The sequence below is a fragment of the Suricata suricatta genome, chromosome 12, assembly GCF_006229205.1.
Source record: "Suricata suricatta isolate VVHF042 chromosome 12, meerkat_22Aug2017_6uvM2_HiC, whole genome shotgun sequence".
Taxonomy (NCBI): Eukaryota; Metazoa; Chordata; class Mammalia; order Carnivora; family Herpestidae; genus Suricata; species Suricata suricatta.
The window spans coordinates 12,366,732-12,391,493 of record NC_043711.1 but is presented as its reverse complement, the minus strand read 5'-3'; the positions used below and the strand labels follow the sequence as shown (position 1 = coordinate 12,391,493).

The 24,762-nt window shown below is 49.3% G+C and overlaps 2 protein-coding genes across 3 annotated transcripts in view; one reads left to right on the top strand and one right to left on the bottom strand.

Moving 5' to 3' along the window:
• Positions 1-11,018, bottom strand: part of TMEM38A (transmembrane protein 38A) — an 18,230-nt gene extending 7,212 nt beyond the window's left edge. Inside the window, exon 1 of the mRNA XM_029916602.1 lies at positions 10,809-11,018. Coding sequence (XP_029772462.1) covers positions 10,809-10,932 — 124 coding nt within the window. The 5' untranslated portion in view covers positions 10,933-11,018. The remainder of the gene's footprint in view (positions 1-10,808) is intronic.
• SMIM7 (small integral membrane protein 7) lies at positions 10,866-24,762 on the top strand. 2 transcript variants are annotated; one of them, XM_029916604.1, is made up of 6 exons: positions 10,866-10,967; positions 11,875-12,055; positions 12,139-12,180; positions 12,676-12,728; positions 17,627-17,717; positions 23,646-24,762. In XM_029916604.1, exons 1-6 carry the CDS (start codon positions 10,931-10,933, stop codon positions 23,659-23,661), a joined length of 420 nt encoding a protein of 139 aa, XP_029772464.1. In that variant the 5' UTR covers positions 10,866-10,930; the 3' UTR covers positions 23,662-24,762. The 2 variants fall into 2 exon arrangements, with proteins under 2 accessions (XP_029772464.1, XP_029772465.1); XM_029916605.1 differs by lacking the exons at positions 10,866-10,967; positions 23,646-24,762 and adding an exon at positions 18,191-19,883 and having other exon boundaries at positions 11,836-12,055.

The following is a 24,762-nucleotide window of genomic DNA, read 5'->3' as shown; positions in this document are numbered from 1 at the left end:
ACACTGTTGTGCAACCATCATCACCATCCAGCTCCGGGACTTTTTCATTGTCCCCAACTGATACTCTTTCTCCATTAAACACTAGCTCCTCGTTCTCTTCATTCAGCCCCTGGCACCCACCATCCCACATTCTGTCTCTGTGAATTTGACCCCTCTAGGGAACTCACCTAAGTGGAATCACACTGTATTTGTCCTTTCGTAGTCTAGCTTATTTTATTTAGCATAATGTCCTCAAGGTACACTCATGTTGGAGCATTGCTAGTGTTAGAATTCCTTCTTTTTTTAACGCTGAAAAATATTCCAAGGTATGCTTAGACCACATTTTGTTTATTCACTCATCCATCGATGGACATGTGAGTTGTTCCCACCTTTTGGCTATTGTGAATAATGCTGCTAAGAACACGAGTGTACAAATATTTATTTGAGTTCCTGCTTTCAACTCTTTTGATGATATACCCAGAAGAAGAAATGATGGGTCAAGTGATAATTCTATGTTAACATTTTTTTAAGTTTTATTTTATTTTTTAAATGTTTATTTATTTTTGAGAGACAGAGAGACAGAGTGTGAGCAGGAAAAGGGCAGAGAGAGAAGGAGACACAGAATCTGAAGCAGGCTCCAGGCTGGAGCCCAACGTGGGCTCGAACTCACGAACCTCGAGATCATGACCTGAGTTGAAGTCAGCCGCTTAACGGACTGAGCCACCCAGGCGCCCCTGTTTTAAGTTTTAAATATTTTTTTAATTTATTTTGAGAGAGAGAGAGAACAGGGGAGGGGCAGAGAGAGAGGGAAAGAGAGAATCCCAGGCAGGCTCTGCACTGCTAGAGCAGAGCCTGGCATGGGGCTCAAATTCAGGAACCAAGAGACCATGACTTGAGACAGAATCAAGAGTCAGATGCTCAATGGACTTAGTCACGCAGACGTCCTATGCTTAATTTTTTGAGGAACTGCCATATTGTTTTCCACAACTGATGCACCATTTCACATTCCCACCAACAGGGCACGAGGGTTCCAACTTCTCCACATCCTCACCAACACTTGTTATTTTCTGTTATGAGCTAGTGGCATGGAAGGAACAAAGACTCATAAGCAGAAGCGGCCAAGCACAAATGCCACCTCCCCTTGGAAGGCCTTCTGGCTCTGTTGAGTGGGTCACTCCTATCTCTGGGCTCCCACAATCCTGGGGAATTCATCCTATCATGGGTCTTGTCAGCAACAGAAAGTCGATTAGAGGTTGCTTCGGGCTAGAGGGAATGGGGGAGAATGGAGGGCAACAGCCAAAGAATACAGGTTTTTTTTGGAGGGGATGGTTGCACAATTCTGTGAATACACTAGAACCCAATGAATGGGATGCTTTGAGCGGGTGAATTGGGTAGTATGTGAGTTATAGCTCAGTAAATCTGTTACGAAAAACAGAAAAAATATAACTTATTTCAGTTTCTGTAACTGGGGATACACACTCATAAATGATACTAAACTGAGTCTTCCTATGAACCCAAGGCAAAAAAAAAAAAAAAAAAAAAAGGATGATCTTGGTTAGCAATGAGAAACAGGAATTCCATCCCTCAAGATGATGGCTCAGTACATTGACCACCAATTTAGCCGTACATAAGCATGGTCCGGTGACTTTACAGACCAGACCACAGCGCTCCCCCGCTCCCCCTCAGAGCATCTCAGTTGGCCAGTCTGGGGTGTGGCTGGGCTTATGGGTTTTTTAATGTTCCTGGGTGATTCTTTTTTTTTTTTTTAATGTGTCTTTATTTTTGAGAGACAGAGAGACAGAGCATAAGCAGGGGAGGGGCAGAGAGAGAGGGAGACACAGAATCTGAAATAGGTTCTAGGCTTGGAGCCGTCAGCCCAGAGCCCAACATGGGGCTTGAACTCATAGACTGCAAGATCATGACCTGAGCTGAAGTCGGACGTTCAGCCGACTGAGCCACCCAGGCGGCCCCTAGATGATTCTTATGGGCAGCAATGTTGATTGAATACCATACAGCGACATAGGAATGCTCTGGCTGATGTCCCGATGTCCTGGAGCCCTGATAGCCCAAGAACTTTTAGCCACAGCTAGGAGGATAGGCTCCCAAGAACAATGGTTTCCAAACTGTATTCCTAGGAACCCTGAAGATTTGCAGGGGCAAAGGAGAGACCAAATGGGAATGTTCTGGGTCCTTCATCCTGTGTCCACCAGAGCATACCTGCTTCATCTCAGGGTTCAAGACAAGATTTTGTTTTGCTTTGTTTTGTTCTGTTTTAAAGCAACCTCTATACTGGAGGCCCTGGATGGCTCAGTTGGAAAAGCATGAGACTCTTGATCTTGGGGTTGTGAGTTAGAGCTCCGCATTGGGTATAGAGATTATGTGGAAAATAAAATCTTTGGGGGGCCTGAGTGGCTCAGTCCGTTAAGCGGCTGACTTCGACTCAGGTCATGATCTCACAGTTTGTGAGTTCGAGCCCCGCATCAGGCTCTGTGCTGACAGCTCAGTCTGGAGCCTGCTTCAGAGAGTCCCTCTCTCTCTCTCTCTCTCTCTCTCTCTCTCTCAAAAATAAACACTGAAAAGAAAAAAAAGTTACATGCTCTACCAACTGAGCCAGCCAGGTGCCCCCTATCTTTATGTTAATATCGTCATCATCTTTTACAGCCACACCCCAGAGTTGCAGCCTGGGTGTTTCCTGGTGTGACAACTATTTTGTCACCTTGATTCCTTCCCTCCCGCACTAGTTTCAGTTTCCAGATAATGCTTTTTGGAGTAAGTTGTGAGGCATAGCCACTTAACTCCCACGGCCAGAGCAGGTACCAAAGACTCCCCTTAAACAATTTACTTGAATCCAGTGACAACTCCACTCAGTATGGATGTGAAATGACAAGGTTACATGTGATGTATTAATCAAAAGACGAGTCAAAATAAATGATCCATTCGGGTTTGAGAATTTTTGTTTTAATGCCACTTTGTCTCCAGAAATTGGATGCCTTTTGTCTCTAAGCTTGGCCTCTCTGTGACATGCTCTATGTATGAAGCTATTGACGTAAATACCTATACAAACTGCCGATATACTCAACAAGTTGACTAGATCTTGATCCTTTGTTGAATATGGGGATCTCATCAGATCAGTGTTACCTGCTGCTGCACCTGCCCTGTGTGTGGCACTCTGCCTGACACATAGTAGCTGTACAATAAATGGTTGTGAGTGGATGAACTCCTGCCCTCATAGAGCTTACATTCTTGCAAATGTGGATGGGACAGCGTGTAGGCATTGAGGTTGTGTTTGGGCACTTTGGGGTGCACATACCAAAACCTACCCTGCTCCATCTATTTGTGGAATTACTATTTTGTCTCAGGCAACTGTAGGCCTTCACTCCACCCTTGAGAGTGTTTAATTGCACATAATATAGGGATCAATATCCCCACTTGCAGTGATTTATATGGCGGACCAGGGTCCCTCTGCCCAGAATTCATGTCCACCAGAACCTCAGAATGTGACCTTACTTGGAATAGGGTCATTGTAGGGTCTTTCATTCCAAGAAACATGAAGTCCATATATTTACATATACCTTTTTTTATGTTTACTTAATTTTGAGAGAGAGTGACAGAAGTGAGGTAGGAACAGAGAGAGAGGGAGACACAGAATCCAAAGCAGGCTCCAGGCTCTGAGCTGTCAGCACAGGGCCTGACGTGGGGCTTGAACCCATTAACCGTGAGATCATGACCTGAGCTGAAGTCGGATGCTTAACCGACTGGGCCACCCAGGCGCCCCAGTTTTTGTATATCTTGAGTATATAGTGAAAACAACATACTCCATGTAGTTTAGAGACATGTACACAATAGAGAAGACATGGGAACAATACAAGCAAATTTCAGGGTGGTGGTCACAGCTAGAGAGGGAGGGAGGGGGAAGGGACAGGTTGGCTGTGTCTCCATCTATTTATTTATCAAAAACACATCTGAAGGGCACCTGGGTGGCTCATTCAGTGGAGCTTCCGACTTCGGCTCAGGTCATGATCTCATGATTTGTGGGTTCGAGCCCCGCATCAAGGCTCAATGCTGTCAGTGCTCATCTGCCTCATCACACTGGACTCCACACTCTGTGCTGAGCCCCTCCGGGGGCCCTCACTACATGTTCCCCCTCTGATGGCCATGATCACAGGGCCAGGAACAGGGGAGGTCCTGGGTGGGCAACGGGGTCCCATTCCTCCAGGAACAGGAGGTATTGGGTGGCCAGTGATGAGCTGTCCTTTCTGCAAGAACCCAACAAAAACTTCTGGAAGGCTCTTAAAAAAATCATGTTCACAGCAGCACTGTTCACAATTGCCAAAGGGTAGAAACGACACAAGTGTTCACCAACAGATGAATGGATAAACAGAACGATTGGTCCACACAATGAAAGACTATTCAGCCTTAAAGAGAAATGAAGTCCTACAACACGAACAAATCTTGAAAACATGCTAAGTGAGAGTAGCCAGACACAAAAGGTCACGTGGCATATGATGCCATCTATAGGAAACATCCAGAACAGGCAAATCCATAGAAACAGAAAGCAAGGTAGTGGTTACCAGGGGCTGGGGGTGGGGGAAAGGGAGAAATGAAGAGTGACTGTTCATGGGCATGGGGTTTCCTTTTTGGGTGAGGAAAGTGTTCTGAATTTATATATTCCGTATAGGTGGAGTCATATAACGCAGCCTTTTACCTCTGGCTCTTTCATGAGTGCAATATTTTCAAGGGTAATATTCACTTTTCTCTTCCATGATAGAAATAGATCACAAGGTATTCATCCCTTCTCTTTTTTTATTAAAAAAATATTTAATGTTTATTTAGTTTTGAGAAAGAGCGCATAAGTGGGGGAGAGACAGAGAGAGAGAGAGGGAGACACAGAATCAGAAGCAGGCTCCAGGCTCTGAGCTGTCAGCACACGAGCCTGATGTGGGGCTTGAACCCACAAACCATGAGATCATGACCTAAGCAGAAATTGGATGCTTAACCGACTGAACCACCCAGGCGCCCCTATCCGTTCTCTTGCACAAACTACATTTTATAATCAGGAAACGTGCCTCATAAAAGTTGCTTTGGGAGGAAGTCCTAAACGCACTCCCCTTTTTCTTTGCCACTGCCACTTGGACAAACCATTTGTCCTCTGTGTCTGGCTCCTTCTATCAGGTGTGAACCCGAATCCCCTCTTGGCCCAGCTAACAAGGGCTGGGATTGCATTTTCCCTCCTCCCGCTGGGGTTACAAGCCCAGAGTCCATCTTCTCCCCGCCCTCAAGGTTGTCCCAAGTCTTAGCATTTACAAAGGTCCTCCAGTATGAGGCAGAACATTCCCTGCTCTTCTCTGGGGTGTCTATTTAAAATGCAGCCGGCTGAGAGTTAATCCTTCGGAGCAGCTGGTGGGTCCAGCAGGAGCCGGGTCAGGTGAGGCACCCATGTTTTGAAGAAACGGATACCTCTACAACTAAAAATAACCCCGAGGGGTTGAATTCTTTCCAGGGTCATTCTTGTGCCCTCTGGGACACCCCAGGGACTGAGGCCAGGGAGTGGGGGGAGGGGCTTTTATGGGAGTAAAGCAGGCTCCCCGTGGGTAAGTCCTGGTAGAAAAGCTAACAGGCTCATGGTTGCCTTGGGCAAGTGACTGTTTCCCACTAGCCTCAGCTTCCTCTGCTTTGAAAAGAAGAGAATGAGAGCCCACCCCCCCAAGTTGTAAGGGTGATTTCAGTGAGGAGTGCATGATTATCAACATGCTTCTTGGCGTTATCAACCTTAGTGATCTCAGGATGAGCCTCCCCATTGCCACAGACGAGAAGACAGAGGCTGACAGAGGATGGGTCTGCCTTGAAGATCCACAGCAAGGTGGTGGCCGAGGACCTTCCCCGCGGGGCTCCTTCCCTTTGCCATTCTTCTTCCCGGCTTCTCTTGCTGGGTTTTGGGGGGGAGGGCAGCAGGAACCAGGAGAATGTGGGTTGCAATTCTAGGCTTGCCTCCCATTTCGCTGGGTGAGCTTGGCTAGTCAGTCCTCTCTCCAGGCTTCAACTGGTGTATTTGTGTATAACGGGGGGGGGAGGGGGAGGGTGCTGTCTAGAGTGACCGACCACTCCGGGGGTGCCTGGGACTGAGGGCCTCCTGGGACATGGGGCTTTTGATGCTTAAGAGAACCTGGGCAAGGTGGTCACCCCCGTGCTCTTATTCATTTCAAAGGGCGCCTGCGAGGACGAAAAGAAATTATTGCTTCGTGCTTAGCAATTATGCAAGAGTTATTCCTGGAACTGGATCTGAAATGGAAAGTACCTGTGGGTGGAAATTTTAGCTGATGGATGTATAAAAATCAGCTCTGCCTTAGGAGGGAGGAGGAAGCTCCCCTCGGGTCCCTCATTCTGGCTGGGGATGAGCAGCACATCACTCCCTCTCCGGGGGTCAGTGCCCTGCCTATGGATGGCAGGGAAGCACTAGAAGGTTCCACAGGGCACTCTCAGCACTGCCGTGGTTCTGCACTATCTAGTCTGCGGTCTAACATAGGGATGTAATGACAGAGACTCTCAGTGACTTTAGGGCAAGTCTTCTCCTTAGCCTTCAAGCTCAGCCACCTGGCTTGGTTTCTTCCCCTGTGACAGACAGCAGCCCCTGCCTCGCAAGGAGGAAGGGACAGGCAGCCATCTGCCCCCCAAAAGCTTACAGTTTGTGCCAGAGGTGTCAAAACAGGGGTCAAGGAGCTGTTTCTTGAGCCCCACAGCATTTTAGACAACGTTCAGACTGCAACAAAGATGTCTTTCAGTAGGTGAATAATGACACTATGGTGCATACACACCATGGGATCTTACTCAGCGATAAATAGAAATGAGCTCTCAAGCCACGAAAAGACATGGAAGAGCTTTAAATGCATGTCGCTGGGTGAAAGAAGCCAGTCTGAAAAGGCGATACGCTGGACGACTCCAATTCTACGACGGTCTGCAGAAAGCAAAACTATGGAGACAAGAGAAAAGAGCAGTGGTTGCCAAGGGTTTGGACGAGGGGCGGGTGATTACGTGGGCTTGGAGGGTTTTTAGGTTAGTGAAACTATCTGTGTGATACTATAATGGTGGATATGTGTGATGCACTTGTCAAAATCCACAAAAGGTCCAAGACAAAGGAACCCTAATGTAAACTATAGACTTTGGGCGGTAAGATGTATAGCGGTAACAGTAACCATGGATGATGGTGGTGTTTTGTTGATTATAACAAATGTACCCATCTGTGCAGAATGCTGATGGAGGCGGAGGTCAGAGAGTAGATGGAAAATGATGTACTTTCAGCTTAATTTTGTTGTGGATCTAAAACTATTCTAGAAAAAAAGCCTATTACTATTATTATTATTATTTTTAAGTAGACTTCATGTTCATGCCCGGTGCAGAGCACAACATGGGGCTTGAACTCACGACCCTGATTAAAACCTGAGCTGAGATCAAGAGTTGGACGCTCAACCAACTGAGAGACGCAGGCGCGCCAGTCTATTAATTTTCTAAAAAGGAAAAAAAAAGTTTGAACAGCCAACATATAAACATAGGGAGCTGCAAATCACCTTTCTAGCTCTCGTTGAAAAATCACTTCCGGTATTTCGAGCTCCAATCAGGTGAAGACGTGTGTAGCTGGATCTCAGCTGGGGACAGCCCCTACCTGGCTGGCTTCCTGCTTCCCATATACCCCGTGCCTGGCCCTTGAAAGCATTGGAGTTTGAAACTCAGTCTAGATCGCAGGGTCTCAACTGGGGGCAAGTACATCTGGGGAGATTTCTGATTGTCACAGCTGGCGTGTGCTGCCAGCATCTAGTGGGTTGAGCCAGGGATGCTGTGAAATATCCTGAAATGCCTGGGATGGCCTCCACCACAGAGGACGATCTGGCCCTAACTGTCATTTGTGCAGAAGTTGGGCAACACTGGGGCACACGGTTGATTTTCATCTGGGGAACTTAAAGAAAATACCGATGCTGGGACCATGCACAGAGATTCCGATTTAAATGGAGGGGTGCTGCGGGAACAAGAGGATTCTTAAAAGCTCCTCAGGTGAGTATCATGTGTAGGCGTATTTGAGAACCACTGGTCTGGAAGGTTCTTTGGATAGGTCAAGGCTTAAGGTATCCAGGACTGTCATTCATTCATCATTCAATCAATAGTCAAGCAGCCAACATCCACTGCTTCCTCTTCTCTTCCCGCATAGAGCTAGGGGTCCGGGAGGTGAGCAGACCTGGTCCTCCTTGCCTTACTGAGAAGCTCCAGGTCTAATAAGGAGATCCTGCCTCTTTCGGACCATCACTTCTTAAATATTACGCAGACACTGATTCAGCAGGTCTGGGAGGGGAGGGTGGTGCCTGGCATTCTGCATTTCTTAACCAGCTCCAAGGGGACACAGAGGACCACACTCTGAGCTTTGCCCTCATTCAGGATTCTCATGAAAGTCTGACCCAGAAAATGCCTGCATGCCAGGAAACACATCCTCCCACGTCCTTACAAATTATTGTAACTACCTCTCACAAGCGCCCTAGACCCTACTACTGACAAAGGTCTCAGTAGATTCTCACAACAGCCAGGCAGAAGAGCCCAGGATTGCGTTCCAAGGAGCCTATTTCATAGATGAGTGAGCTGAAGAAGCTCTCGGAGGTGCAGTCACTGGCCCGGTGTTTCCTCAGTGGTGGAGGCAGAACTGACTCCTAATCTAGAGATTTTTCCTACAAGCCAGCTTGGCTGTCGGCTTGCCCAGGACCCTGTGCTCAGAGGCGCCCCACATTCAGTTTAGTGCTCTGCTGTCACTGTCTTGAAATTCTCAATTTCTAAATGAGGGAACCTGAAAATTCTATAGCTGGTCCCCGTAATCAGCACATAGATGCTGAGAAGAAACCTCTACAGAGGCTCAGCAAGAATTCCAAACTGAGGGGCTAACCGCTAAGTCCAATACCTCCCTTTTCTAAAGGGAAGTGACCGTAGTGATTTCCGGGGTCACACAGACCAGGGTTTGAATGCCAGGGTTGTCATCTACCAGCCAGGGGACCACAGGCTCATTGCATATGTAAATTGCCTTAGTCACTATTTCCTATTTCCCCAGTTACAGATGGAGAGGGTTGAATGGGGCACTGGGGTTCTCAATCCTGACAGCACTGGGGAGGAGAGCTTGAAACATGAGCACGCAGAGCCCTTTCCCAGATATTCTGATTCCCTTTATCTGGGGTGGAAATGAGATGGGGGCTTAAGAGGCCCCAAGAGCCTCTGATAAGCAGCTAGGGTTCAGAACCATTGAACCTTCCCAACCTTCAGGAAACTTCAGGCTCCAGTACCTCCAGTTCAAGTGATTGACTCTGTGACTGGCAGAAACAGTTCCTGTCAGGCCTGCAGTCCTTTTTCTTCCAGACGTCTGTGTCTTACATGGCTAACAGGGCTCCTGCCTTCCACAGTTTCAGATATCCCAAGGTGTGCTAGGTTCTGTATTCGCCCAGGGGACTGGCCCGAGTCACCAAAAATTCATCCTGGACAGGGAATACGGCCCTGCGTTCAGCCTAAGCTTATTTTGCTTTGCAAAGTAACTGATTTCAGAAGAGCTTTTAAAGAATAGGCTCTGGCTTGTGGATGGGCAAAAATAAAATGGAACAAAAACATTTGGCAAGCAGAGTATGATCCCATTTGCATAAAATCATGCTCTTACATCTCTACAGGGTAACAAATGCATAGAAGAGAGGTCTGGAACGGTTGACAATACATCTATCAACTGTAATTATCTCTTTTTTCCTTCCTGTTTCTCAGCTTGATTTTTAAGTATACAGAAGCACCTATTTTTATCATCTGGAAAAAAAAAAGCTGTTTCAATTCTGCCAGAAGAATAGAGGAGTGATTTCATCTAAGTGGGAGAAAGTTTGGGGATGATTGATCCTTTTCTAAGGCTAAATTCTTAGTCCCTTTCCTTCGCTGGTGTGCTATAATAGTCACAACACCAGGAGAGGAACAAGAAACATTGGGGGAGTCTTGCATCAAAATAGAACACATTCTAAGGAGGCTATTTACCACCTTAAAAAAAAATGTTTTTAAAAGACCCAAGAAGCAGAATCTTTCTTCCCTCCTGCGATTCTCCACGGGAGTCTGGAGCTGGCGGGCGTACGCTAACCCCGAATCACCCTGCCCTCGGGCTGGTTCTGCTCAGTAAGTGGAAAGGATCGGCGCCAGGGCTGGAAGAATTCCTGCCGGGCACGGAGACCCAGCTTGGCTCCGCGGGAGGAGGAGGGGTGATTGCCCGAGCGCCGCAGCGGAGAGGGGGCACCGGTGTCACTTTCTCTGAACCGGATTACTGCCCCCAGCTCGGCCGGCCCTTATATAGACACTCAGCAGGCGCTCGGGCTCCGCGCGCGCCAAGGGCAAGAGGGGAGGTCAAGGCTGCCGCCGGGCGGCCAAAACATCTGGACTGGTCTGCAACGCCGACCCCCGCCTGCGCCCTCACCAAGACCTACGCCGCTTGGGCAAGTTCATATGCCCATGCCAGGACCTCTGACCTTCTCTCTCAGCCCCCTCCCCAGCACCTGTTCCCCCTCCACGCCAACAATCGCGTTCCTCTCCTACCCTTCAGCCTGCATCTGCTCCCCCTCCCCCAGCCTCACAATCCTGGGGCTTCTCTCCTTGCCCTCCCTCTTGTACCCCCCCAGCGGCCACCCCATGGGGAAGAACCGAATGACCCCGGCACCTGCTGCTCTCCGGAACCAGTCCCTCGGACTGTCCCCCCAGGATCTAGGGCATCCCCCGCCTCGGACCCGCATTACCCCCGCCCCCCGCCCCGCGATGCCAGCCCCCGCGGGCTCCTGGCCCTGGCTCACCTGGCTCATACTTGAGGTAGAGAATGGAGACGATGAAGTAGCTGAGGTCGAAGACGGGGAAGAGCGGCACCCGCGAGAAGCTGAGCGCCAGCTCGCCTAGGCTTAGCGCCGAGAGCAGCTCCATGGCGCCCGCCGGGTCCCACCCCAGCCCCCGGCCCAGTAAGTACAGCAGCCGGTGGCCCGGCAACTGCGCCCCCGCCGCTGGACCCGCCCCCGCCCGCCAGGCGCCGCCCCCAACCCGGCCCCCGCGGGAGAGGAGGGACGGCCTCTGGCCCCGGGGCGGGTCGTGGGGCCTTTCGGTCCCACGAAGCCTAGTCGGGTGTCTCCTACTCTGTCCCTCGGGTCATCGCGACCCCATTCAGCCCAGCGAGGTGGGGTGCTGGGGTTCCTGTGGTGTGCGTCGGACAGCGTAGCTGTCCCTTGGTGGGGGTGGGGGAGGGTCCTTCCTGCACGGAGCCCACCCAGGCGGGACTGATCGGTCAGGACCCTGTCCGGTGGGACTCGATTAGCATCCATGTCCTCTGTGGGGCCCGAGCAGTTGTGAACCCCATCTTCCCGTATCCTAGAGGGTCAAGACCCCAGTTCTCTGTGGAGCTGTCATGATCCCAGTTCTCTATGGGGCTCTGTAAGTTAAGATATCCATTCCTCATGGGGATCCCTGTTCTCTGAAAGGACAGCTCGGTTGGGACCTCCGTCCTCCTTAGCGCCAGCGTAGCGGGGATCCCCGCCTTCCACTGGGCCCAGGAGGAACCCCCAGGCCCCGGGCATCCGTGCCTAGAGAGCCCACTGCATCAGGACCCATTCCCCGGTGCATCTCAGCGGTCAGGAGGCCCGGTTTCTCCAGAAGCCGCATGGGAGACCCCAGGCCAGAAGATAAAGCTACTGCGATAAATCTCCAACACGCTGAGGGCCTCACTCCAGCGCTGCACGGCACGCTACGCCTCCAGGGCGTAACCTAGTACTGCCCGGGGTGACCCCGCCCCTAATGACGTCAACTTTCGCCCCGCCCTTTCCTCAATACCTTCAGGGCCTCCCACCGAAAAGGGGCGCTTGTTCTTTCCTAAAGGGGCCTGGCCTGTAGACGCCCGGACCCTGTATATCTTGGCCTTCGATTGGACCAGCCCTTGCCAGGGCGGCTTCGCGATTGGTCGGCTTGTGCTTCTCTCCCCTCCCTCTTCGAGACTTCCGCTTCCGGTTCTGACGGACGCTTCGGCCGTAACGATGATCGGGGACATCCTGCTGTTCGGGTAATTAGGGAGGGCCAGAGGCTGGGGTAAGAAGGATAAGAGGGACAGGGGGCGGCCCAGGTAACCTTATTCTCCCTTCGCAGGACGCTGCTGATGAACGCCGGGGCGGTACTCAACTTTAAGCTGTGAGTAGGCCGCTTTGGATCGTGGCTCCACCCCGGGGACCCGTAGCCCCGCCCCCGCGAGCCTGAGCCCGCCCCAAGCCTTAGGCCACGCCCCCAAGGCCCAGCCATCCCTCTGACCACGCCTCCATCTTGGTCCGTCCTTCTGTGACCCTCGTCTCCACGGTGACTTGAAAGACTCTTCGTTTCCCGGGTATCTCTCTTGCATTGCCGAGAGCTTCCGGCCTGACCCCCAAACGTTATTAGTTCCCCAAAAGTTCTTCCTCTGTACCCACAGACTAACTTCTCCGCCTTTGTGGCTGCAGGCCTTGCTGCGATTGCCCGGTAGACGATGGTCCAGAAAGGGGCATTGAACCACCCGAGGTCACACAGCAGATCTGCTGCAGGGCTAGAGCTGAAACTGGGTGTCCGAGGCCCTCTGAGCTGGGGGTCAGGGCCAGGGGACTGAGTGGTCTTTATGTCCCGCCGAAAGTGGACACTGTCTGTTCCTCTTTGTAGGAAAAAGAAGGACACCCAGGGCTTTGGGGAGGAGTCGAGGGAGCCCAGCACAGGTAAGGCCTCCTTTCTGGACTCTGAAAACTGGTCCGTTTCGGAGAGGACAATTTGTTCTTACCAAGCCCTAACTCAGTTTTCTTTTTAAGTGTGTGTGTGTGTGTGTGTGTGTGTGTGTGTGTGTGTGGAGGGAGAGGGGGGCGGGGAGAGAGAGATGGGCCTGAGGATGTGCTGCTCCTGCTCCCCTCCGTCAACCCTCTTTTTCCTGCCAAACCTCCCCACATAGGTCAGAACTCATATAACCTCATACAGCTAGAATTTTCCTTTATGTATGTTGTCGTGTGGCTTGTATTTGCCCCTCACACTTGCTCCAGCTTGTTTTGGGCCATTTCTATGCCCTTTCGATGCCAGTCTTCCGGTGTGAATGAAAGAATGAACAAACAAACAGCTTCACAAGTAGCTATAGCTTTCAGAGTACGGCGGACCTGTTGTTTCTTTTCCTTTTTTAAAATCAGGTGCCAACATTAGCTTTCAAATATATCGGATGTCACATAAAAGTTCGGTTGTCTGAATTTTCAAGAAAGTTTTTCAAGAAAACTCTGAACATCCTACAGCTTAGAGTTCAAGCACCATCTTGGCCCCTGATGGGTAAAGTTGAGAAAAACAGGACCCCGTTGAGGCAGGGCCTGTGGCCTCTGCCTCATCCCAGCCCCAGCCACTTCCTGTTTATATCCTCTCACCCTGCCGGGCCTCTGGAGGCCCTAGAATTGACACTTCTTGCTGAATTTATTCATGAGACCCTTTGAGACGTGAGACGTGTGTGTAACTACTGTGTCCGTACATTTATTCGGTCACCAAGTGTTAGCACCTGCCGCCTGTCAGCCACTGTGCTGGATGCTGGGGACACAGCAGGGAACAAGACAGATGTGATTCCTGTCTTGTGAGTTGTACTCCTCTGGGGTGGGACAAGCAAAACAAGGCACAGACAGTGACTGAGGTGATGTCAGGTGAGGCTAGTGATGGAGTTGCCGCTTCAGCCGGGGTGTGTGGAGGGAAGGGGTGGCATTGCAGCCAAGGCGGTGGGTGCCATGATGGAGTGTTGCGTAGGGACGCTAGGAACCCTGAGGGGCAGCGAACTTGATGGCAGTCCGACAGCTCCCTTTTATCGGGGGCCCACCTGGTGGTGGCTGCCCCGTGAGGTGTGTCATATGGGTATTTCCCTCCACCTCCATCCCTAAAAGGTAAAGAGCATTTTCCCGTTTGACAGATGAGGAAACTGGGGTTCTGGCTTGTGGTCTCCTAGTAAGCCAGTGACAGCCTCCTGATCGGAACCTGGGTTTTTCTGGCTTTTCTGGCAACCTGGCTTGTACCCTAAGTCACTAGACCATCCAACCATTCGTTCTTTTGTTCACACATCCATTTGTCCATTCATTCAGCAGCCGCATATATTGCTTACCCACACTGTGGCGCTGTAGGTCTGTAGGTCTCCAGATCTAAACCAGAGGTGGGGTGGGTAGGAGAGTAGAGGGCTTGGTGGTGGTGAGAGGGTCCATGAGAAGGACAGTCATGGCTTCCCAGTGATCAGGGGCTCTGGGCACATCTCCTTCCAGCCAGTGGTCTCCTGCTTGCTGCACTGCAGAGAACACCCCTCTTCCTGTGCCTGGGCGACCCCCGATACCGTAGCGGCTGCATGTGTTGAGATCTGCCTGTGTGCCAGGCACCGTGCTAAGCTCTTCCTAGTCGCCTATCACCCCCATTTACACAGGAGGAAACTGGAGCACATGTGTGCCAGGGACTGGCGAAGGCCACCTGTGTGGAAGGGCAGTAAACTCCTGCCCATGTTTAGGGTCGGAGCTTACGCACTTCCTCGATGCTCCTCACCCCCTCTCCCCAACATGGGCTCAGTTGGATGCCCCCATGGTATGTCCCCGTGGCACTTGTCATGGTGAATAATCAGGTGTGTGGTTACTTGTTTAGTGTTTGTCCTCCACGTGAGCTTGGGGCAGCGATGCCTGTCTCGTTCCTCCCTGTATCCCCTGTACTTGGCTGCTGCCTGGAAGAAGTGGCCTTCAGTTAGCACGGGTTGGTGGCAGCAGAGCCTGTTTTTGCGATACTGGGCTCAGAAGGACCTTGCGGAGTGGCGCCTATCAGCCGTCCTCAGGATGGACCCGTGTTTGACATTTGCAGTCTGGGCTGAGCTGCACGTGGCTGTCCCTGTGCGGTGAACGACACCGGACTCCCCTAAACCGCATTCAGCAAGACCGTGTGCTCATCTAGTGCTTGGATGGGACAGTGAGGCCAGGCGGCTGTCATACAGGGTGGCCGTGTACATTTCTGAGCTCCTTGCCTGGTATTCTCTTGTGCTCAAGAACAGCCCTGCTCTATAGGTGACATTTGGGTAGTACCATTGTAGGTTACCCTATCTGGACCCATTCATTTATCATTCTGGAGGATTAGCTAGGGAGGGTGATTGACTTTAAAACCTTGAAGGAAGGTTCTGAAACCCACATCTCTCGATTCTTATCGTACCAGATTGTTTTCTCTCGGAACGGAACCCGTTCGGGGGTATTAGGGGACTAGACTGAGTCATCATTAAAGCACAACTCCCCTTCTACCTGCCTGAGTTAGTGGCCTTTTCAGCTGCAAACACCGAAAACCCAGCCCAAAGTAGTTAGGCACATTACACCCGCCCCCCAGGACAGAACTGTTCTCAGGTACATGTGGATTCAGGGCACCTCCAGCCCTGCATGCAGTCGTCCTTCTGGGTTGGTTTTACTATCAGGCTGCTTGTTTTTATAAAGGTGACTTTAGAGCAGGGCTTGGCACATTTTTCTTTAAAGGGTCAGATCATAAACATTTGAGGCTTTGTGGGTCCCACATTCTCTTTCTTTCTTTTTTTTAGTGTTCATTTACTTGAGAGGGAGAGAGCGAGTGCGCACGAGCTGGGGAGGGGCAGAGAGAGGGAGACAGAGTCCCAGGCAGGCTGGAGCTCACACACCGGGAGACCGTGACCTGAGCCATCCAGAGTCAGACGCTTAACCTACTGAGCCCCCAGGCGCCCCCCATGGGCCATACCTTCTCCGGCGCAGCGTCTCAGCCCTGGTCCTTGAGAGCAGCCATGGCAAATACAGGCATGCCTTGTTTTATTGTGCTTTGCAGATAATTGTGTTTTTTTGCAAACTGAAGGTGTGGCAAGCCTGAGTGAGCAAGGGCTGTTGGCACCATTTTTCCAATAGCATTTGCCCATTTTATGTGTCTGCTTATTTTGGTATTCTAGCAATTTTTCAAACTTTTTCATTGTTAAATTTGTTACGGTGGTTGGTGATCAGGGATTATAACTTGCTGAAAGCTCAGATGATGGTTAGCATTTGTTACAATGTATTTTTTCTTTTTGAGAGAGAGAATGTGCCTGCACTCATTGGGGAGGGGTAAAGGGAGAAGGAGAGAGAAACTTTTTAAAAAATTTTTAGTGTGTGTTTATTTATTTATTTTTTTGATGTTTATTAAATTTTGAGAGAGAGAGAGAGCATGAGCAGGGAGGGGCAGAGAGAGAGGGAGACACGGAATCTGAAGCAGGCTTTAAGCTCTGAGCTGTCAGCACTGAACCCAATGCGGGGTTTGAACCCATGAACCGTGAGATCACGACCTGAGCCGAAGTTGAAAGCTTAACTGACTGAACTACCCAGGCTCCCCAGTGTGTGTTTATTTTTGAGAGAGACAGAGGAGAGAGTGCGAGCAGGGCAGGGGCAGAGAAAGGGGGAAACACAGAAGCCCAACCAGGCTCCAGGCTCTGAGTTGTCAGCACAGAGCCCAACGCAGGGTTCAGACTCACAAACTATGAGATTATGACCTGAGCTGAAGTCGGTCAGTTAACCGACTGAGCCACCTAGGCGCCCCCATAGACAGAATCCTAAGTAGGTTCCATGCTCAATGTGGAGCCCAATGTGGGGCTTGATCTCTGGACCCTGAGATCATGACTGGAGCTGAAATGAAGAGTTGGATACTTAACTGATTGAATCACTCAGGCACCCCATCAATATATATGTTTTTTAAGTTTATTTATTTTGAGAGAGAGAGAGAGCAGGGGAGGGGCAAAGAGAGAGGATCCCAAGCCGACTCCACGCTGTGAGCATGGACCCTGATGTGGGGCTCAAACTCCCGAACTGTGAGATCATGACCTGAGCCAAAGCCAAGAGCCAGATGGATGCTTAACCTACTGAACCATCTGTACACTCTAGCGGTATTTTTTAAGTTAATGTATTTACATTATTTTTTAGATGTAATTTTGCTGCCTACCTAATTGACTATAGGGTAATGTAAACATAACTTTTATATGCACTGGGAAACCAAAAAAAAATGATAATCATTTGATTTGCTTTATTGCCGTGGTCTACAAGGTTTGCCTATATATAAATGAGGGGACATGGGTGCATTTTGATAAAACTTTATTTATAGACCCTGAAATGTGAACTTTCTGTAATTTTTGTGCCTCACAAAATACTCTGTTGATTTTTCTTTAACCATTAAAAAGTATCAAAGGTATTCTTGGCTTATGGGCCATATAGAAACAGGCAGGGGGGCTGGCTTTGGGCCATGGGCCATAGTTTGCCAACTCCTGACTCAAAGGACTGGGCTTACAACTTCCTAGCCCAGAAAGGTGGACAGGAAGCAAATGCCTCTTTCCCAGTGGTTAAGATAAAAGTCTCAGGACTGACTCTCATTGGGTAGCCTTGGGTCACATGTCCCTCCCCGAGCCAATCAAAGGCTGGGGGGGTGGATGCTCTCAGGGGTTGGTCAGTGGCAGCCACGGCCAGAATGGCAGGAGTCCGAGTCTGGGAGCAGAAGCGACCCACAGGGAAAGCTGTGCTGCCCCTGGAACGTGGGGTGGTGGGATGGGGGCGGGCGGAAACTGCAGCTGTGACAGCGGCCATGTAAGAGTGCTTTCCTGACTTTCCAGGTGACAACATCCGGGAGTTCCTGCTGAGCCTCAGATACTTCCGAATCTTCATCGCCCTGTGGAACGTCTTCATGATGTTCTGCATGATCGTGTGAGTCCAGCCTGCCTGTCCCCTTCATTGTCATCCTCCATGCCGTTCTCCCGATCGACCCACCTGATGGTCGTTCTCTGTCTCCTCCGTCGGCACTTTTGCGTCCCGCTTTCTGCTTTGAAGAGAAGAGCTCTGCAGGTTGGAGAGGAAACCCGGGTCTGCAGAGGTTCAACTGTGTTGCTGTGGTCAAGGCCGGAGCTTTGATTGGAACACGGTGTTCTCCCAGGCCTGGCTGTTCCGGGTGCCTCAGCAAAGGTTGCCGAGAGATAGCTTCCCTGGAGCCTCGGCCCTGTTCCCTCTTGCCAGCTCTGCTGGGTTTCGCGTAAACTTGGCATTTGCCAGAGTGGAAGATGTGGTCTGAATGGCCGGTGCGCTGCTGGACCCTGCGTCCTACCCTGCTGGAAGCCAGCCGCAGTGTTTCCGTGTTTCAGACCTTTTTCTGTTTTCATGTCCATTTTTCATTTCCTCATTACGCTTCACAAATCTAAGCGACTTGGCTTTCCTTCTGGTAGCAGGGCCTTGATTTTGATGCTGCTATTCATGAACTGTGGGACTCCTAGTAAACAGACCCTGGGGAGGAAATGTAGGGGAACCTGGCGTTCTTGTCCATGCTGGGCTGGTCCGTTGCTTCACCCCAAAGAGGGAGAGAATAAGAAGTCTACTGTCCTGAGTAATTGAGATGCTGATTTAGGGTTGCTGGGGGGGACCTTGTGTCAGCCCAGTGGCTGGCTGAGATGATTCCAAGACTTGGGAGATGGGGGAGCAAGGGGTTTTGCTGTGCCCCCTAGGAAGTATTTTAGAGCCCAGAGTGAGGACCGTGATTGTATGCCCGGAGAAGCCCTTTTTGGGAGCTTGATTGAGGTCTGTCCAGGTACAAAGAGGGCTTATGAAGAGATGAGGGAATTTGCAGAAGAGCGTGGGACGCATAAGTCAGCTTCACAGGAGGTAGAGCAGTGTTGGGGGTGCTCCTCTAGCCTTGGGCTTTCCACACGCCCACCTGTCCATCCATCCATCCATCCATTCATTCATTCACAACTATCCAGCATGGGCTGTGCCTTGGGCTTATAGCTGAGACCAAGAGAGCCATAGGCCTTGCCCTCAGTGAATCCACACGGTATAGCAGGTGGGACAGGGACAGAAAACAAGTAAATAGGAGAAACTCACTCATGAGGCAAATTTCTCAGTGTGAGAAATGGTCGGGGAGAGCCCCTCCGAGAAGTGCTGTTTAAATCAAAGCCTAAGAGAGGCAGACTCGCCATCTGCATAGCTGAAGAGAGGCACGATGACACTGGAAGCAGCATGTGCAAAGGTCCTGGGGCAGAGAAGATAAAAATGTTTTTATCATTTTGTTGTTTTGTGTCCAGCAACTTGGTCATACTCTCACTCAGATAGCTTCCTTTACTGCTCATCTGCTGGCCTGGGACCAAGACGGTAGCCTCAGGTTCTGTGACGTTCCAGCTAAGCCCAAGGCTAGCTTAGTCAGTAGCCTGGAGTTCTGATTTTGCTTCCTGGGAGCAGAGTCTGATTGACCAACTAGGTGTCACCCAGGTCCAACTAGATTGGCCTTCTCCTGATTCCAGCAGAATCACTTCCGTTGAATCAGCCAACCACAGCCCTTGGGCCATAGCTATTTCCTGGTTTTTCTGATGTTTCATTGTCACCAGCCACACCCATTTCTGTGACTGCTCTTGGGTGCAGTGGAGTGCTTGAAGCCTCGTGACAGAAACTGCCTGGCCTGCAAAACCCAAACTACTGAAAGTGTGACTTCTGGCAGAAAGAGTGAGAAAGAGTGTGTGGACCCCTGACCTAGGCCAGCTCTTTCAGTAGGGGTCATGAGTGAGGGACGATGCTCTTCAGAAAGGGCTGTGTCAGGGAGGCAGTGACTGGCTTTCCCAGGATATTATCTCTGCTCTGGTCATTCTCCCAGGGTCACCGGCTCTAGCCGCACATCAGGCTCTGTGCTGAGCTTGGAGCCTGCTTAAGATTCTCTCTCTCTCCCCTTGCTCCTCTCCCCTGCTCATGTGGTTGCGTGCTCTCTCTCTCTCGCTCTTTCAAGTAAATAAATATGTAAGGCCTTAGGTGGGTTAAAAATAATGAAGGCTTTAAAAAATTTTTTTAACATTTATTTATTTTTGAGAGACAGAGAGAGACAGATCATGAGTAGGGGAGGGGCAGAGAGAGAGGGACACACAGAATCGGAAGCAGGCTCCAGGGTCTGAGCTGCCAGCACAGAGCCTGACGCGGGGCTCGAGCCCACGAACTGTGAGATCATGACCTGAGCCGAAGTTGGACGCTCAACTGACTGAGCCACCCAGGCGCCCCAATGAAGGCTTTTTAAATAATAGAACCTATTATACTTTTGCTGCAAAAAAAAAAAAAAAAAAAAGAAAAGAAAAGAAAAATGAAACTGGAAATCACCTAAATGTCCAAGAACAGGGGAAGAGTCAGGTAATTCTAAGGACGCCCATATAACCATTAGGGTGCTATCACTGATGATGTGCTAGAAGTTTCTGTCTACACAGGGGAGTGTTTTGAAAGCGAAGAAGGCCGGATGTCATTTCTGTGCACACTCTGGCCTCAGTTGTGATTTGTACGCAGTAAACATTGGAATAAATGCCTGCCATCTGTGGGGAGAACACTTCCAGGCAGGGAGTTGGACAGATCTACTCCAGGCCGTCCACAGAAGGGGACGTTGCTCAGAGGGACCATGGTCTGATCGCCGAGGAGGTTAACAGGGATGGTTCACTGTTCCCAGCACCCACTTCTGTATTGCTTGAGCTGAGCTACTGTGGAAACTAAAAAGGCACAAGAAGCTTGAAATACAGAGAGAAACATGCCTGAAGGTTTAGGGACCAACAGTACTGCCACCTGCAACTTAACTTTGGAACATGGCAAAGATAAAGTAGACAGATCGGTAGGTGCCCTGTACAGCAAGAGTTAATTGCAGACTGGAGGTGGTGTGGACATAGGTGTTCACTGAACTCTTCCTCTAAGTCTTCTCTGCATTGAAATCTTCATGATAAAATACTGGAGAGAGGAAGATCGGGAGAAGACGAAGGCGTCAAACCACGGAAAAGGATGAATAAGTAAAAAAGTGCAAGTCAGTCTTCACAATTTGGTATTTTGTATATTTACGGGTTGCAAAACCACCACCACGATCTAAGTCTGGAACGTTTTCATCACCCCAAAGGGAAACCTCGTACCCATTAAGCAGTGCCTGCCTGTTCTTCCCTCCCTCCCGCTTTCTGTCTTTATGGATTTGCCTGTTGCGGATATTTCGCATACGCAGAATCCTGACAGTACGCGGCCCCTTCTGTGCCTGGCTTCTTTCACTCAGCGTGATGTCTTGTAGGTTGTGACATGTTGTGGCGTGTGTCGACACTGCATTCCTTTCTGTGGCCGAAGAATAGTCCATTGTATGGCTGTGCCTCAGCTTGTTTATCTACCCCTCCGTTGATGGGTATCTGGGCTGTGTCCTTTTTTCGGCTGTTGTGAACATTGCTGAAACAAACATTTGTGTACGCGTTTTCAGCGCTCTCTGGTATATACCCAGGAGTGAAATTGCTGGGTCATATGGTCACTCTATATTTATCCTTCTGAGCTTCCGCCAGACTATTTTTTTTAAAGTCGCTGCAGCAGTGTGCCTTCCCAACCAGTAGCGTATGATGGGTCCAGTGTGCCCAGCTCCTTGCCAGCACTGGTGATTGTCAGTCTTTTTGATTATAGCCATCCTGGTGGATGGGAAGGTCGACTTGCATCTCCCCAGTGGTGAATGACATGGAGTGCCTTTTCACGTGCTTGTTGGACATTTGTACATCTTCTTTGGAAAAAGGTCTACGTAGATCCTTTGTCCATTTTTTAGTTGGTTATTACTGAGTTGTAAGGGTTCTTTTTATAGTTGGGATCCCAATCCCTTATCCGATACATGATTTGCAAGTATTTTCTCCCATTCTGGGGATTATCTTTTCCATTTCTTAATGGTGCCCTTTGAAGCATAAGAATTTTTAATTTTGATAGACTCCAGTCTATGTTTCCCTTCTGTCACTTCGCTTTTTGAGTAATAGCTAAGAAATCATCACCCTGCCCAAGTTCATGGAGATTTCAGCCTAAGCCCTTTTCTTTTCTTTTCTTTTCTTTTCTTTTCTTTTCTTTTCTTTTCTTTTCTTTTCTTTTCTTTTCTTTTCTTTTCTTTTTTCTTTTCTTTTCCTTTCCTCTTTTCTTTTCTTTTCTTTTCCTTTCCTTTCTCTTCTTTTCTTTTCTTTTCTTTTCCTTTCTTTCCTTCTCTCTCTCCCCTTCTCTCTCTCCCTTTCTTTCTTTTTCTTTCTTTCTTTCTTTCTTTCAAGTTTATTTATTTTGAGAGAGAGAGCGTGCGAGCAGGGGAGGGGTAGAGAGAGAGAGGGAGAGAGAGAACCCCAAGCAGGCTCCATGCTGTCAGCATAAAGCCCAATGCAGTGCTTGAACTCCCAAACTGCGAGATTATGACCTGAGCTGAAACGAAGAGTCAGACATTCAACTGACTGAACTACCCGGGCACCTGTAGGCCTTAGTTTTGTTTTTTTTTTTTAAGAGTTTTATAATTGTAATTTTAATAGGTCCGTGATCCACTTTGAATTAATTTTTATAGATGGTGTGAGGTAAGGATCCAGCTTCATTCTTTTGCTCGTGGTAATCCTGTTGTTCCCGCACCTTCTACTGTTCTTTTTTTCAAAAAGGCTTTTTATTTTGGAAAGAGTACTGACTTAATAGAAATATTGTAAAGGTAACAGAGTTCCCTTGTGTGTATGTATATATATATTTAAGTTTGTTTACAGAGAGAGAGTGCATGCATGCACGCACATGAGAGCAGGGAAGGGGCAGAGGGAGGGGGAGAGAGAGAACCCCAAGCAGGCTCCGCACCGTCAGCACAGAGCCTGATGTGGGGCTTGAACTCAGGACCCGTGAGGTCATGACCTGAGCCAAAACCAAAAGTCGGATATTTAACCGATCGAGCCCCTAGGCACCCCCCCACCTTGTAGATCTCTTTAATAGCCCTGTGGTTTTCTCCAGTAAACCTCAGTCATGACTTACATACCCATTCTCAACTTCATGGACATTTATACAGTTTCCAGGCCTTTTCTAGATTTTCTTCACAGGGACAGAGTTAACATCTTTTTTTTTTTTTTTCCAATTTATGAAAGCATCACTGACTTGCAATAATAGAGAATAAAATGTTACGGATTCTGATGAAGTAGACACTTTCTTAAATAGTTTTTTCCCTTTTAAAATGTACTGTTTGGTAGTATTAAGTATATTCACAGTGTATAACAGATAAATTAGTTCTAAAATTGTAAATGATTACAAAATAATCTTTTTTTAAAAAATTGTTTTTGTCTTTATTGTTTTATTTTGAGAGACAGAGACAGAGAGTGAGTGGGGGAGGGGCAGAGAGAGAGGGAGACACAGAATCTGAAGCAGGCTCCAGGCTGTGAGCACAGAACCCAATGCGGGGCTAGAACTCACGAACTGAGGGATCATGAGCTGAGCCAAAGTCAGACGCTTACCTGACTGAGCCACCCAGATGCCCTAAAGTAATCTTTAAAAAAAATTTTTTTTAATGTTTATTTATTTTTGAGAGAGAGAGCGAGAGAGAGAGAGTGCACGAGTGAACGCGAGTGAGCGGGGGAGGGCCAGGGAGAGAGGGAGACCCAGAATCCAAAGCAGGCTCCAGGCTCTGAGCGGTCAGCACAGAGCCGGACACGGGGCTTGAACTCATGAACCGTGAGATCATGAGCTGAGCCAAAGTTGGACGCTTAACCAACTGAGCCCCCCAGGCGCCCCAATAATCTTAATAATAGTAACATAAAAAATTTTTTTCTAAAAATGTTTTCAGAGCGATCGTGTTCCATTGTTCCCATCTTCATGGACATTTCTGCCCTCTGACTTTTCCAGGCTGTTTGGCTCCTGAGCCCCAGATCTACGTCTTCCCGGGAACCAGGAACCGCCTTCCCAGATGCCGAGTCTCCCTTCCTCTGTTCCTGACGACTTCAAGAATGGTTTTGACTGGAAAACCAACGACCTTCCCAGAAAGCCCAAGCTCGTGGTGGGTGGACAAAACATCTGCCAGGCCGCACACGGCTTCCCAGCCACGTCCTTGTTTTCTTTTCAAAGATCTTTTCACTTTGGTCTCCGCGTTGAAATGCCGACTACTTAAGGAGTTTGCGGAGGGTTTATGGAAGGGGAGTGTGAGAACGTTGCATCCCCCACAGATAAGAGAACCTGTCTAGATTGCTTTTTTAGATCGGAATCCCTCTTCCTCCAGGTTTCTGCTAGAAACCCGTTTCTGGATATTTCTTCGTTTATTTTTAATTAACCATCCTTTTTGGTTCAGGTTACACAAGTTTTGAAGAAATGCTTTTTAGCCAGGGATCTGAAACAGAAAGGTTGGCTCTTGAGTTTGATGCAGCCTCTTTATTGGACTGTATTTACGAATAACAAGCAAGTTCATTGTTGCTGGGCCTGTGTCCAAATTCCTTTCCTGTCTCGATGGGCTCTGCTTGGCCACTCAGTGCAGCCGAGGCCATCCCCCGGACTTTAAGGGTGAAGTGTTACCGAGTCCCATGGAAGAGAGCTAGAGAGGAGTTGGCAGGGGCAGACGTGGGTGTCAGGAGAGACTGCCTTGCCCTGAAGCCCTCTGGGAAAGTCACCTTTTGGGGCCATTAATTGTATCATTTTCAGAACGAGAGTGATTTACGCGGGGCTGTTGAGACCCAGTTCTCAAAGTTTGGAATTCCGGGTCTGCTTTTCAAGCGAGTGGGTTCAGGACTGCAACGCAGTGACCTCCCTTGCGGAGATCGAGCATCTCCCAGAGAACCTTCAGGAAAAGGCAGGTCTTTGGTCGCCAGGACGCAAGGCCGGCACCCCGCTCCTGCCGGTGGTTGCTTTGCTCGTTGTGGCCTTTGACATCCTGATCCATAGGTGAACCTGGCGGGAGAAGAGAGTAACTAAGTGAATCTGCAGACTCGCGGAATTAAGTACCATTGAGAATAAAGCTCGTTTCTAAAAAGGA